This window comes from Lingula anatina, chromosome 1 (genome assembly GCF_051362555.1).
Source record: "Lingula anatina isolate TDL-2025a chromosome 1, LinAna3.0, whole genome shotgun sequence".
Classification (NCBI taxonomy): domain Eukaryota; kingdom Metazoa; phylum Brachiopoda; class Lingulata; order Lingulida; family Lingulidae; genus Lingula; species Lingula anatina.
The window spans coordinates 32789529-32804140 of NC_141767.1; the positions used below are offsets into that span (position 1 = coordinate 32789529).

Below are 14612 nucleotides of genomic sequence, written 5' to 3' on the forward strand. Positions count from 1 at the left end.
TTGAATATATATATATATATATATATATATATATATATATATATATATATATACAGCACTTGTAACTGCACCATTATGCTCCTTTGGGGCTTTCTTGACAAACCCATTTTTATATGCAGAAACAGATGTGTCTGTACAAAAGCAAAATAAAAGGAAGACCATTTTCAGTTTCAGACCAGTTTTAGCTGAAATGAAGGCATTTTGTGTTATTGACATGAAAATTGCTTTTTTTTTTTTTTTTTTTTTTTGTTGTTGTTGTTGTTTCTTTTTGAGAATTTGATAAGACTCCCCATGTAATTTGCCTAGATATCATTTAATCTGTCTATTCAAAAGGTTTTGTAAATGAAATACCATATCTGGCTAAAAAGAAAATATCAATCTTAATAGCAAAAAAAAAATAATAATAAATTAAAAACTGTGGATGGACTATGGTACAAACTATGTGGAGAACCTTTTTGTTATAGCCAACAGTTATGTTGTAAGTTGAAAACGCTTCCAAGTAGTAATCTGTCTGTAATCTTTTTTAAAAAATCTTATATATAAATGAACTTGTTAGTGTGCTTGAAACAAAAAATCCATCCAAAAAATGAGAACTTCTCAAGTAAAAACATGGTTGACAAGTTTAACATCATTTGTGAAAATGTACAGTTCCATGTCTGAATAATAAAATTGAGAATTCCAAAACACTTAAAATGAAACTAGAGTTTTGGGTGTTTATCAAAACTGTTTACGCTGCAGATATTTTGTAAATGTGTTACATTTACGAATCGAGGGCATATTTTGACATTTTATTTCAGATATTGTAATCCATCCTATTAGAGGTGATAACAAAATTTTTGAACCATCATATATAATGCACCAGGTGGATCACAATAATGCATCAGGTGGTCTCACATAAATTACTGAACAAAGGTAGCTCAACTAACACATCATGTAAATGGAGGTGAAAACTACTTAAATCTTGGCCATCACAGAAAAAAAAACAAATTTCACTTGTTTTGGTTTTTATTGTCACTAATTACTGGGACAAGCATTATCAACATCAGCTTCTGATGACATTTATAATCTAAATTTCGAGTATGCTTCAAAGAAAAATGAAAACCAAACAAAATACAACAACAACAAGCACTATTTTTAATGGACAGTTTATTCGCAATACCTTCAGAGGAATAGGCTACATCACTCTCTTCATTCCTACCAGCCAGCAGTAGGAACATGAACCTTTCAATGCAAAAAAATCCCACAAATGGGAACCTCTGTAATAACTGTAGCTGTAGCCGTTATTTGTCATTTTTCATCATTTGAAATTTCACACAATGGAGTATTAATTTTGTTTCATCAATCTACAAAATAACACGTATGAACTAAACACCCTATTAAGGCATTTAATGCTGTATGATAAGAAACTAATCTGAATTGAACTATCAATGTAATCCTGATGTTCAATACACACCTTAAACGTATACATAATGATGACAATGCTGCATTTCATTTACTAAGAGCAATTTTGTCATGGTCATCAACATTCTTTCTCTTATCTCATGTTCCAACATGAACATTTATCATTCAAAGTTTGGGTGTACCTGTCAGGTGGCAACAAAAACTAATGAAAGTACCTTTTTTAATTGTAAAAATCATTAACACTTCAGGTCAGGGATTACAACTATGCATAAGGTACATGACATCGCATTTAATTAAATGCATATTTTAGAAAATCTTATCGTCCATTTGTAAAATTGTTTTTTTTTTTTTTTACAAAATATATAATGGAATGGTTTCTTATTTTATTCAACATTCATGTAAGAAAACATCAAGGCATTCAATTCTGTTAGACATACATGCCAGGAATGAAGCACATATAGACAAAACAATGGCTATCTAATGGTGTCATGGGTCATATCCATAAGGAGGAACATTAATTTCAAGTCAGTAAAGAACAGATATTGTGTTATATTTGCATAATTTTGACTTCGCCTATTTTTTTTTTTTTTTGCACTGTTCTATACTGAATGACCCTCCAATATGAAAAAAAGTCAACAGTGATTAAAAACAATATAAATCTATCATGCAAATATTACACAAAACAAATATGTGGCTCACAGACATGACTAAAATGTTCTCTTTTTGAGGATTGACCCTCATTATTTGGTTGTATAGTAGTTACACTATTTCATGTATTATGCTTTTAATATCTACAAGTTTAGTATTCTGTCGGGCAATATCGGAATTACTGTATATGCCATTTGGCACAAACAATCATAGGTGTATTCCCAGAGATTTAGATCGATCCAGGGATTAAGATTTAGATCGACCTAACTCCCTGGGGGTTCACGCTAAATTGCAGTCAGCCGAGCGCGCACCATAGTTAACTACCCCCTTACAGCTTTCAGTAGGCGGGACAGACGCCTAAGCCGGCTAAGCTGACAGTAATCTAGTGAGACTCCCCACAGGGATAGATCGATCTAAAATCTATGGAAATGGGGTCATAGTCTTTGACGTACATAATACATTTGATATGGACTATTTCTAGTGGCTCTTATCTGGGTATCAGTTTAAATTGTTGTTTATAACATGCTGCAAAGACTGAGATGGCCTTATAGGAAACTTTTAACCTGAATTCTAGCCCTTATATTGGCTCATCTTCTAACAAAAAGCAACTCAGGTGAAGAAGAACAACACTTCAACATATCAACAGCATATGCTGCAGAGTAACATTTTACATAAACAATTTAAAAACTCAATAAATGATATGGCTTAATGGCAAGATACAAAAAGTTTCAAAATTTACAAAAAATTTCTCCCACAGTTTGAACTTGATAAAACCTGAATGCAGTTCTAAATGTTAAATACATGCCATTACTTAAGCCAAGTGCATATTTTGTACGTTTTGACTTGATGTCATTGAAAAACCAATTGAGTATGGTAATCACGTTTATCATCCATCAAAGATAGTTTTCTGCACGTGGCTCGAATCATCGCTTATATTACCAAGGCCGTTTTGTGTTCTCTTTTTCTTTTTAACTTCACCCAGCCTATAATACCTAGCAGCCACAAAGAAAATCAGAAGTCCAACAAGCTGGAGCCCTGCTAAAAAGTAATAGTAGTAGTCCAGGTGGCATTCACATGTCTTATTCTTACCACATGTAAACTTACAGTTTATATTTCCATTATCCTGGTCAAAAAACCACACACCCTGGAACCAAACCATGGAAAAAGTACCCAGCAAAGCCCCAATTCCACTAAAAAGCCAAAACAACCCCATAATGATGCTCTGCATAGAAGCTGGAGATTGAGAGTAGGCAAACTCCAGACCTGAAATGAACAAAATATAAAACAACGTTACCTTCGTTCTTTTTGGTCAAGTTATATATTATAATTCTGTTGACTTATTGGGATATCTTGAAACTTTGATTTGAAAAGACATCAATGTGGGTAAAATACAAGAAAACATCTAGGGAAAAAGGTTATGAGTACCATTTCACATTCAATTTCTATAAATTTTTACACATGCTGTCCTAATTCTGAATCAGATAGAAGGATAAACCTATCCAAGTAACATATACCTGCGACACTGGCAAAAGCCTCACTGATACCAATTAGGCAGTACTGTGGAATCTGATACAGGATACTTAGGTGTGAAGCATTATATGAAGTGTTTCCTATAAACAAGAATGTAAATTTATCAAAGGTAAAATAAACATTTGGAAAGTCATTTCAAATGAAAAATACCCTTACATCTATTACAATCTTTAAAAGCATTAACATGATATCAGTAATTATAATCTCTATTACACACTACAAAACAATTTCCTTTTACATGGATAACAACTGTTCTCTTTGGCCAATAAATTTCCTCTTAAAGGGATAACAACTGTTCGTTTTGGCAAAAAAATTATTTTTCTGGGTAAACATTAATTTTTCCATACTAACCAATGGTCAATGAATCCATTCTGACATTCAAAGATAGTCCATGGTTAAAAAAAAATTTGGCTTTTTGTAATAATCTCTTTAGAGATTATAACAAAGGGTAGCCATCTATGGAGGTCACATGGACTGATGGCAAACACAGATTTCAGGATAAGTGCAGTTACCACTGATTTGGTGGTAAAATAGAATTTATTATACTTCTATGAAGTGTTAACAATGTATTTATTGTGAAATATGAAACTCAAACATAGAGTTTTTATCCCTTTAAATATAACTTTTAAACTACTTACCAATTTCCTGTATGATGATCCCGTTGTTATGTACATCATGTAATCGTATTGTCTCAATACCCCCCGCCATTGCAACAGCAAGGACAGAAAACAACAGTCCAACTGTAATACGGGAGATCATGCTAAACTGTCTTCCAGAGCGGTCAAGTTTAGGATAGACACATCTGTCCAACAGAGGGATTAGAAACAACAAAAAGAGGACATCAAAAAGAGAAAGACTGGCAACTGGTACCTGCAAGGAAAACATAAAAATAAATAAAACTTCAAATAATTTAATAACTGAATATTAATAATGATTTTAAGGTTTGCATTGAGGCATTTTTCACTTATGTTTTATAATGCTTAGTTCTTTTTTTATTCCTGAAAAACATTTAAAATAATCTCAAAAATCATTATAAAATATTTTGTCACCTTTCTTACTAGCTGCATTAGAACATCTCATCATTCCCAAAAATGAAAAAAGGAAATAATGAAAATGTAATTGAAACAAATAAAATGTAAAACAAAAACTTATTTTAATTAAAACACACAATAATATGCCTAAATAAACTTACGTCATATTCCTTTTTGGGTTCAAATATACTCAGACTCATGTGAAGACCTTGCACAAGAAATGTGGATTCCATCTAAAAAAAGAAATTGCCAAAAATAATACTTCATCCAAACTCAAATAAGGAGAAAATTATCTTTACTTCTTTATGCAAAAGTTCTTAAAATTTTTTCAAACAACACACAACAAAATTCCTATATACCTGAAAATACACCATCCAATATGGAATGAGTGCTGAGAAGACCATCATAATTTTCCCCAAGGCCTTGACATCATCTACCATGGACTCATGGTAGCTGCCTCCAAAGCGCACTTTGGCATAGTCCAGACAGTCTGTGGGTTTACTACTGTGCGACAAGTCTGCAGAGTCTACGTGTTCTTCACTGCAATTAACAATGTTTAGTTAAAATTCTACCTCAATGCACTGATATCAGGGTGAAGATCAACAGTCAACAGCCTAATGCTGATAGACCCATTTGCTAATTATGGATCATAATTGTTGACTGGGGAAATAATACAGATCTGCACCCTGAAAGAACAGATCTTTAATTCAAAGAGTAAGGTTGTCATATTTTACATTCATCAAAATATGCAATTTACCAATCTTACACCAGAACATTTACTTACAAAGCTGGACTGTTTTCTCACTGATACAATCAACTGATTTATGAGAATCAAAGAATATTAATAAAAAAGCAACGATTATTTTCTATTCATCCTAGATAAATTACCTATGGAAAGGTAACTGCCCATCAATTACTTTTCTATTTCTTCGGTTCCTAAATGCTTCACCTATAATCTTGAAAATATTGGTAAGAACACTCCCGGTAGCCGGCCTCCTAATGTAGGCAGGAGTACCTGTAAAATATTGAATAATTATCAACATATATGTTATTAAACAAAAAGTAGTTTACAGTACACCATAGTAATGTTTCAAATAACATTTTAGTTTCCAGTCCTAGAAATCTACACCTGATTGCAATCCCCCCACCCCCATTTGATACCTTTAAAATCCAACAAACCACTTTTTGTACCGATTGCTAATTGTGGGATGCTGCAATTGAAAGCAATCTGAATGTGGCTTATCACTCATTTCACAATTGGACAAGATAACTGACAGAATATCCTCTATCATACACATCATGTGTTCAAACAGTCTGAGAGTCAACACTAAACTAGGTTAGTACACTGAATGACACGAAAACAGACATTCTAATTCCATTTCAACTGATAGGCAATCATGTAACATAATTTAGAAAATTAATCCCTTGTCAACATGGAAGTTGGATAAGTTAGCAATTTCTCGAACCTAATGACATTTTTTTTTAGCAAATCCATCATTTTCTCCATCTCTGCTTGTTTGTGGTAAAATGATAAAAATGCTTTCTAGAAATATGCTGGGAAACAAACTTTGAAATATCACCAGGGCCAAAACATTTATTTCAGTAAAAATCTATCAAGCCTTGCATATATATATACAAAATAACAGTAATAAGGTAAGTGTCATATTCTGACGGTAAAAAAGTGATACAATACCTATGACAAACAGAAGGAATGAGACTCCAAGGCATACTAGAGGTATTAAGTATCCACGGAAGAAATCGATATTTTGCTGCACATAAGCTATGATTGTAAGTGATAAAAATGCCCCTATGTTAACACACCAGTAGTACCAGTTGAAAAACGTCCGCATCACCTCTGCTCCATCACGACGAACCTGAAAAAAAAACAAAAAAAAAACCGTCACAGTTCAATAAAACTAAATCATGATTAACCTGAAAAGATTGAAGAAGAGGGGGTGGGTAGACCATTTAGCTGCTTTAAATAAAAGACATTGAAAAAATAAAAAGAGCTCTTATGTCACAGAATACATGGCTATGCAGAGTTAAGATGGAGAAGTACCCCCTACCAGGGCAATAGATTGATTTTTCACAAGTTATTCACAGATATGTCTTTACATAAATAGCTGGCCATTTGGTTCTCTGGCTTTTGGAAAATTTGCCTATAATATCTACCACCCTGGTAGAGGGCAATGGAAGGGCATGTTTTGACAACGCTGGACCAGCTGCATTCATTTACCAAAATTTTAGCTTAACTGTAAAGCCTTGTTATGTGACAAAAATCACATTTAATACAGATAAAATGAAAGAGCAATCATTTTGAAAACAATAGACATTGTGATAAATGTTTAGATACAGTGGGGCTTGGCTCTGAATACATGTAGAACTGCCAAATTGAATGCATTCAAACAGTAAAACAAATAGTAGTTATGTATGTATACAACATGAAGTATCCAGGAGAATACCATTATCATTGCAACACTGATAAACTGTTTGCATTATCATGCATGGGTCTAATTGATTTCAAGTGCTGATAATGATAGTGCAATTGTTGATCCTTGTTCTAGTTTACACTTCATGTTTAATGTGGGAGATATACAGCATTCTGTTACTTATATTTCAAAAACACAACCGTGAAAGTAATATATACTAGGAATCTCTTCATGGTGAACTGTTTCATATTATTATCATCATTTCCTTTAATGATTACAACAGTGTTACTAAGAGACCAGCCCTTCACCTGCTCAGCTCCGAAAGGTGCCAAATTTGCTTTCACGATTCCTACACCACATGCCATAATGAAAAGAGACAAGTATGCTGCCCACGCACACTGTTCAGTCCAAGGATATCTGTGGTTCTCATCATCTCCACTCGAGCTCTTATTGCCTATAACGTACCAGCCTGTGGTTTCAGTTCTGCAGAAAGCTGGAGCTTTTTTTCTTGTAACATTTTTCACGACATCCCAGTCCCAGTCAGCTTTTAGGTTGGAAGGGTTCGGCGCCATAAATGGCATAAACAAATACCCACCAAGGTAAAAAATAAAGGCCAAAATAATGCTTCTGTATTTTCCACAACCACTGTCTGCCATGAAACCCCCGACCAGAGACATCAAATATGAAATTCCGAAGAAAAAGGCCTGGGCATTGACAGAGTTGTATGACGTCCAAAGATATGGTTCTTCGTTCAAGAATAAGACGAGATTTCCTGCGATTCCATAAAAAGCGATTCTCTCGAACATTTCTGATGAGAGTATTGTAAAGCAGGCAAATCTGCGTCGCCATATTGCTCTGTTATTTAAGCGCCCTGGTCCCGATGAAGCTAGCAATCGCCTCCTTTCGCTGTTGTTATTCATTGTGGATTTCACAAATTTGAACTTTCTACAAGTTCTTCTATCATAGCAACTTTTCCTCAGATGTTAATCCGATATTAATTGGTAGCTTCACCGTAAGTCCAAAGCAGATCTTTCAGACATAAAATGCCCTGGAGTCTCCGATTAGATTGAGGTTCCACTTGTCTGTCACCTGACCGTCACTCATGTGTGAACTAAATAACTCTAGCAAAAGTTCTGATGGGGTGAAGCCTCGATTTCAAACGAAAACATATTCTTCCTGTTTCCGGTTCAAGGGTGAAAGGTGAAAGTGCATAGCAGAGGAGGTTGGTGAGTCCTGTTATTTTTCTCCTTGTCGTATGTAAAGACAAGAGGTACATTCAAAATAATGTATGCACGGCTGAATAACATATCTTGGTTTTCCTTTCCCCAAATGTGTACAAATGTGCGCATAAAATAAGGTCCAGCTGGTAAATTATTGAATGTCCCGATTCTGCAGTGCACTTAAAATCTTATTAACTTCTTAGTATTTTTCTTAGTCAGCCTTGTTTTAATCTAGGATCCAAGATAAAGACCTTTGAAGTTTTATGTTGGATCCTATTTTTCAATGCAATGGCAATGTATTTTGTGTGTGTGTGTCGCTGTTCGTGTGATATGAATTGTAAGGATCATTTTTGCTAGGACGGAAACCAGTGCATGGAATCAAAGAAGAGTGTGTTATTCTTGTCCCCACTTAAGCCATACAGTGGAAACCAAACTACCATTGACAGAATTAGGTAAATGATGTACATGTGTGTATTAAAGTATATGATGATATTTTAATATTCGCAAAATACAGGTAGTTTCTAGAAATTGAAGTTAATACAAATGTTTCACAATGATGTCTGTAGAATTTAAAAACATATACTAGTATACTAGTATATCATTATTGAATTTTTAATTAAGAAAATTATTGAATTATTCAGACTCTGTATTTTTATTGTTTAATTCAGGCAGTACCTTGAGCCATTGTACAACTGCTACACAGAAGACCCTGTTAATCTCTGTCCACAGAAAACATTTTCTGAGTTCTTAAAAGTAAAACAAATATCTGCAATACTGGCAGTGCATGCATATCACTCAGGAATAATCTTGTTGGGTGAGGCAGTCTGATATTGCTTTACAGTATGTTTTTATAGCTAAATTACTAGTATAGTATGTGCATACAAGCAGTTATAGATAATACCTTAAAAAGAGTAGTGTTTTGAATTTTATGTAAAATATTACTGGTATATGTACATGTATGTTTGTTCAAAACTGTCTACTCTCATATATATGTTTCTAATATGATCAATATAAAGATTTAAGAAGACAATATTGTTTCTTTTTATTCAGACTGCACAGTGCCATACATTTTGGTGTTTGGAGGTACAGATATCAATGAATTTTCCAAAGATGAATCAAAATTTCAGATTATGACCCGGGCTGTGCAACATGCAAAGTAAGTATTCTATAACCATTTATATCCTAATATGGGAACTAAACCCATCAGTATGACAACTATGCATAACTGTCTCTGATACTGGGAATTAATTAGCAACTGACCAATGTCACATGTAGTCTCAACCTGAGACCATTCACTAAGTAAACTTTACTCATCTTTTAAAGGATTTTGCATCTTTCAGGTTTGCTGTTGCTTTTAATGACTCCGTGGTAAATAAAGCCAAATCATTATGGGTAAGTCTTAAAATGAAGGTAAAATAATAAATGTATAGATATTTGCCAATCTCTGATACAACCTACAGCAAAATTGTGTCCAAGAATTTTAAATGATGTGACTTTGTTCAAAATTTAATACTTATTTTGATTACATTAACTAAGATTGACATTCTTTCAAAAGACTTTTTAAATATATTACTTAATAAATGAATATGTTTTTATATTTCTATATATAAAATTCCATATATATATTACATAAATTATAACAATTTCAGTTTGTGCATATGACAATTACTCGATCTTTTCAATTGTAAATTTGACATATATTGTATTTTTTAAAGTCATAATTTCTTTAAATAAGAGCATTTCTATTGAGTGGCAGCAACAAAATTAATAAGCAGGCTACTCTTTAGTTCCTTTCTATAGTAACAGTAAAAGCACCATAAGTGCTATACAGAAATATAATTTTGTGATTAAAAAATTATGTTTCTGAAATTGAAAAGATCATGTCATTACCGTTATTTTAAAACGAATAAAAATATGTATTGATACATATTAACATTTTTTTCTTTTTTTCTGTTATCCCATAGCCTGATGTTTGTCCCAAAAAGCTTATTATGATACCTCAGGGTGTTTCCACTACCCCTTCCAGTAGTTTCAGTGTTACCCAATTTCTACAGGAGAACTATAACATAAGCTGTGGAGACAGCCCTCTAAGGCTATTCACTTTGATTGCTGGGATAAGACCAGTGAAGGATGTCACATTTCTTCTGAAGGCTTTTTCTGGTATTGTTATGGCTTTATAGGTATTATTAATTTTACAATAGTTAAAATTTTTTTTTTAAATTATGAACATTATGATAGGTGAGTATACTGTCTTGCATATGATAGTCAGTTTAGTTAAGCAGGATGTTTAATCTAAAAAAAGAATTCAAAAAGAACAATTAAATGTAAATATAAGAAACTAGGTCTAAATCTTGAAATTTTGCAGATAGAAACCCACATGCATACTCTATAGATTTGAATCAATGTAAAATGGCAATACCTTCTTGGATTCCAGCTTGGCATTTAGATGATCACCGTGACTGCTTTTTCTTGATCATAGGACCACTTGTAAGTTCATCAGAAGACAATGTAATGAAAATACACTGAGCAAAAATATATACATCCCACACAATACTTATAAAAATATAATTTAAAAAATTATCATCAATATGGGTTAAATATATAGCTCAATATGGGTTTTATATATAAAAACCCCCTGAAGATGCAATGAAACCGGTTGGGGCAAAATAACTGCTGTTCTTTATTTCTTTTTTATCATATATATATAGCTTAAATAAAATTTGAATTTTTGTGCCCATTGTGCTACGGATTAACATCAGCTCATTTAGTGTGCCCATTACATGTTACATAAATAATTCACATGGGGCATTAAGATTTTTGCTCAGTGTATGTCAGTGACTAAGGTAAGAAAGAGAGCAAAATGCTTAAACTAGCCAAAGAAGCGCTGGTAATTTTTGATGACGATTCTGCTACATATGCCATTGCTAGGGTTGTTTTCTACCCAGAATAATGCTATTGTTTTGGAATTGAACAGATCCATATAGACCCGGTATGAAGAGCAGTCTGGTTTGTTGGAGATATTAGGCTATAAAACCAATTTTAACCATTTCAAACTTCCAGCATATATTGACATTGTAGTCCTTTTCTTTTGTAGACTGACAAATCTTATCAAATGCAAGTGGAGTCCGTAATTGATAGGTGAGTCTACATTTAATGGTAGTTATCTTGGTAGAGAGCAATAACCATTTGCTTTAAGTATCAAAATAAATAATTAAGTTATTTTAATGATGCATCTATGAAGTGCTACTATAAAGATGTAATATCTAATCCAAGCTTTCGGCCCCTAGTCCTTCTTCAGGGATTTGAAAAAAATCCTATCACATCTTTATAGTAGATCTTCATAGATGCATCGTTATAATAACTTATTTATTTCTTAAAAATCTATACAGTGATTTGATATAAATCTTCAAAACAAATAATTAAAACAGGCACATAATTGGTGAAGTGCGCCCATGTCATCCAGAGTTTCAGGGGACACTGCTAACTCACCTCTTTACTGATAGTACAGTGGTAATTTTCAGTTCTCTCTGAAAATCAGGGTATTCCTTGTCTATCTGTGAACTAAGAGATGTTTGCTTTCAGCTGTAAAGGTGTGCTTCAAATCCTTGCACTGGAAAAACCAGACTGTCACGCAATAATCAGGGATAGTTTTGCCCTGGTGAATTCATCACTTAGTGAGGGTATGTCAGCAGCTTTATTGGAGGTAAGGTTGTACTAGGTGTCCAGTATTATCAGCACATGTCTGCACATTTTTAATGAATTGAAAATTTTTAGATTTTTATTGTAGAGATGATTTCACAAGTAGCATTTCTGATTATAATTGGCCACATAATCATTAGTAATCTGAATGATTGAATTGGGGTGTTACATTATGACTTTTTAAAATAATTTCTGTTTAGAATAAATTTGAGAGCAGTCTGACTGACATATTAAAGAGCACCTTGTCTAAAGAAGAATGATAACAATATTCATTGTGCACATACTGTAGGCAATGGCCATGGGTGTCCCAGTTGTTGCCAGAAATATACCTGGTAATGCTGCTGTCATTCAGCACAGGAAAACAGGGTTTCTGTTCAACACACCTCAGGTAAATATGAAACCCATTTCTTTTTCTTTCTTTTTTTTTTTTTTGTTAAGTGCATTGATTCCAAAAAAATACTATACCATTCAGTAGATAATATCATGAAAAAGTTTGGTAATCCATAATACATGTAGATAAATTGCTTTATAATGTGAGTGAGATTTCTGGCTGTTGTTTAACTATTAGTCATGTGCTCTTGTTTTCAGGAATTTATAGAGATTGCACAGGAGTTGCTGCAGGACAGGACTCTGTGCACAGCCATTGCAACCAGTGCTAAAACTGAGGCAGAAAGGAAATATTCTTGTAAGAAGGAAATGGAAGCTTATAGAAAACTACTTAATTCAGTGTAAAACAAAGCATCTTTAATTTTGATTATATATGATTCAAATATATTCTGAATTTTTGGTAAATTAGGTAATAAATGTACAGACACTGTACAATATTTTGATCACTATTTGCCAATGCCATCCTACATATCTGTTGTTCACCCTATACCTGCTTTACCATATTTTTTGTTCTTTTTATTTTAAATTAAATGATTGGCTTTGTTTGGTAAAATTGCCAGTTCTTTTTAAAATCAGCATTATCAGATTGTTTTTGTGTAAGTCATTGATTTCTTATATACATTTTGGTGACCTTTGCCCCAATAAGTGCCAGACTATATTTCTGTTCTACCTCAAATTTGCTGAGTGGCTCTGTATGATTATGAGGCAGATTTACTTTGAAAGTCACTTCTATCAGGTTATTTTTGCCAAAGTTATTGATTCTTTTCTGTTTGTTTATTTTTGCAATATTTCTCCCATAGTCATACCTTTGTTTTACTTCAAACTTACTGAGTGGCTTTGTTTGATAAAAAAGCAGGTTCCAATCAAAATCAATATGATTGGTTAATAGTTACTTAAGGATCTTTGAGTTTAGTGTGCATTCCCTCTCACCATTTTTAGTGTTCTTAGTAGGTCAGTTGTCTCTTTCTGTCAGTATATATACAGTATATCATATAAGCAAATGTTTTCATTTAAGTTTGCTCATATTCTACTCATATAAAATATTGTTAAAGGAACTGCTGTGTTCAAAATTTAAAAAATGTGCTGACACAATAATGTGCATTCATGGTTGGTCAGAAAACCAAAAGAGATTGGAAAAAGTGAAAAACATTCACTTCTTTTAGGCACTATATTTGTTGTTGAGGTTTAAGATTTTGATTTCTTTTTATTTTATAATTAAAAAAATGTTTATTATATATCTTGCCTACATAGATGTTTTTGAATTTTTGCTTTGAGTTTATTTGTTAAATGTCTTTAACTGTGCCATCGTCACTATCTACTTTAGATTTATTTTATATATTTTGTAATAAGATTACCTGCTTTTAAATTCAAAGTTTATGATCATTTCACCTAATTTTCCTGTAGTCTGTAATTTTCATTATGTTAAGCTACAATTCCCCTGACTTACAAACCCCAACTTACTGTATGTTAAAGTCACTTTTCTTTAATTTTCTTGATGCATGGTTTTGTTTTTATTATCTGCTAAATTCCATTGTATTAAGTGCAGGTATTAGTTTTCGGGCAGCATTTTAAAATGGCCAAGTGGAAAGTTTTTAAACACATTTTAAGAAAAAATTGAGTATGTTAAGGGCTGATTCCCAATTAATGAATGTGATACTTTTCTTATAAACCGCAGTTGTCACAGATCAACTTTCTTAAAATTATTTTATAGAAATAAAGTGCTGTACTATTTATTAATGACAAGCGTGCATGCATATTACAATCAAGTAGATTGATTGACTTCCATTTAGTCTTATATTTCACCATTTTAAATAAATTGTTTTTATGAAATGAATATTTTTGTTTTCTTCTTTAAAGGTTTTACTTGTTTTAGATCCAAGTTTAAGCACTTAAAACCCCTGTTGCAGCCATTCCATAACAAAAATGACATAAAAGGACCAATTTCAAATACTGTCATAGTTTTAGACCTCATGTTTTTGTATACTCAGTTTACACTTGTACTGTATATCTGACAGTACCACAAATCATATTTCAACATTATCGCCCATTATAATTGGAATCCATTCTTAAGCATTATACGTGCAATTTACATGCACTGTGTGGAGATTGCAAACTTGACCACTTTTTATGTACAGACAGATGTGTCTGTACATATAGCTGTCACCTGCATCTGTCATAGCCGTCGCTGTCAACGTTGTGGTGCACTTTCACCGATAGCACAGTAAGTGGAAAATCATTTTATCTTTTGGCTTGAAACTTATCGAGCT

The 14612-nt window shown here is 32.8% G+C and overlaps 2 protein-coding genes across 3 annotated transcripts; one reads left to right on the forward strand and one right to left on the reverse strand.

Moving 5' to 3' along the window:
- Positions 1-1129: 1129 nt before the first annotated feature.
- LOC106152532 (solute carrier family 15 member 4-like) lies at positions 1130-7959 on the reverse strand. Its single transcript, XM_086999832.1, has 8 exons — positions 7348-7959; positions 6304-6484; positions 5499-5625; positions 4970-5150; positions 4772-4843; positions 4218-4449; positions 3564-3659; positions 1130-3312 (listed from the first exon to the last, which is right to left on the reverse strand). The coding sequence occupies exons 1-8, from the start codon at positions 7957-7959 to the stop codon at positions 2936-2938; spliced, it is 1878 nt and encodes a 625-aa protein (XP_086855958.1). The 3' UTR covers positions 1130-2935.
- A 159-nt stretch (positions 7960-8118) lies between these two features.
- On the forward strand, positions 8119-14175 carry LOC106173805 (glycosyltransferase 1 domain-containing protein 1). 2 transcript variants are annotated; one of them, XM_086999833.1, is made up of 11 exons: positions 8119-8265; positions 8617-8711; positions 8928-9073; positions 9310-9415; positions 9600-9651; positions 10224-10419; positions 10694-10746; positions 11354-11397; positions 11842-11962; positions 12248-12346; positions 12547-14175. In XM_086999833.1, the coding sequence occupies exons 2-11, from the start codon at positions 8632-8634 to the stop codon at positions 12688-12690; spliced, it is 1041 nt and encodes a 346-aa protein (XP_086855959.1). In that variant the 5' UTR covers positions 8119-8265; positions 8617-8631; the 3' UTR covers positions 12691-14175. The 2 variants fall into 2 exon arrangements, with proteins under 2 accessions (XP_086855959.1, XP_086855960.1); XM_086999834.1 differs by having other exon boundaries at positions 8206-8261.
- The last annotated feature ends 437 nt before the right edge of the window (positions 14176-14612 follow it).

Bases quoted from the DNA above. Each gene is read 5' to 3' on its own strand.
- LOC106152532 (XM_086999832.1), bottom strand. From the start codon at position 7,959: ATGAATAACAACAGCGAAAGGAGGCGATTGCTAGCTTCATCGGGACCA. The intron at 3,660-4,217 runs GTAAGTAGTTTA...TCTTGTTTATAG, and splicing joins GATCATCATACAGGAAATTG to GAAACACTTCATATAATGCT. The intron at 3,313-3,563 runs GTATATGTTACT...TGTTCATTTCAG, and splicing joins GGCTTTTGCCAGTGTCGCAG to GTCTGGAGTTTGCCTACTCT.
- LOC106173805 (XM_086999833.1), top strand. From the start codon at position 8,632: ATGGAATCAAAGAAGAGTGTGTTATTCTTGTCCCCACTTAAGCCATAC. The intron at 10,420-10,693 runs GTATTGTTATGG...CTTGGATTCCAG, and splicing joins TCTTCTGAAGGCTTTTTCTG to CTTGGCATTTAGATGATCAC. The intron at 12,347-12,546 runs GTAAATATGAAA...TCTTGTTTTCAG, and splicing joins TTCTGTTCAACACACCTCAG to GAATTTATAGAGATTGCACA.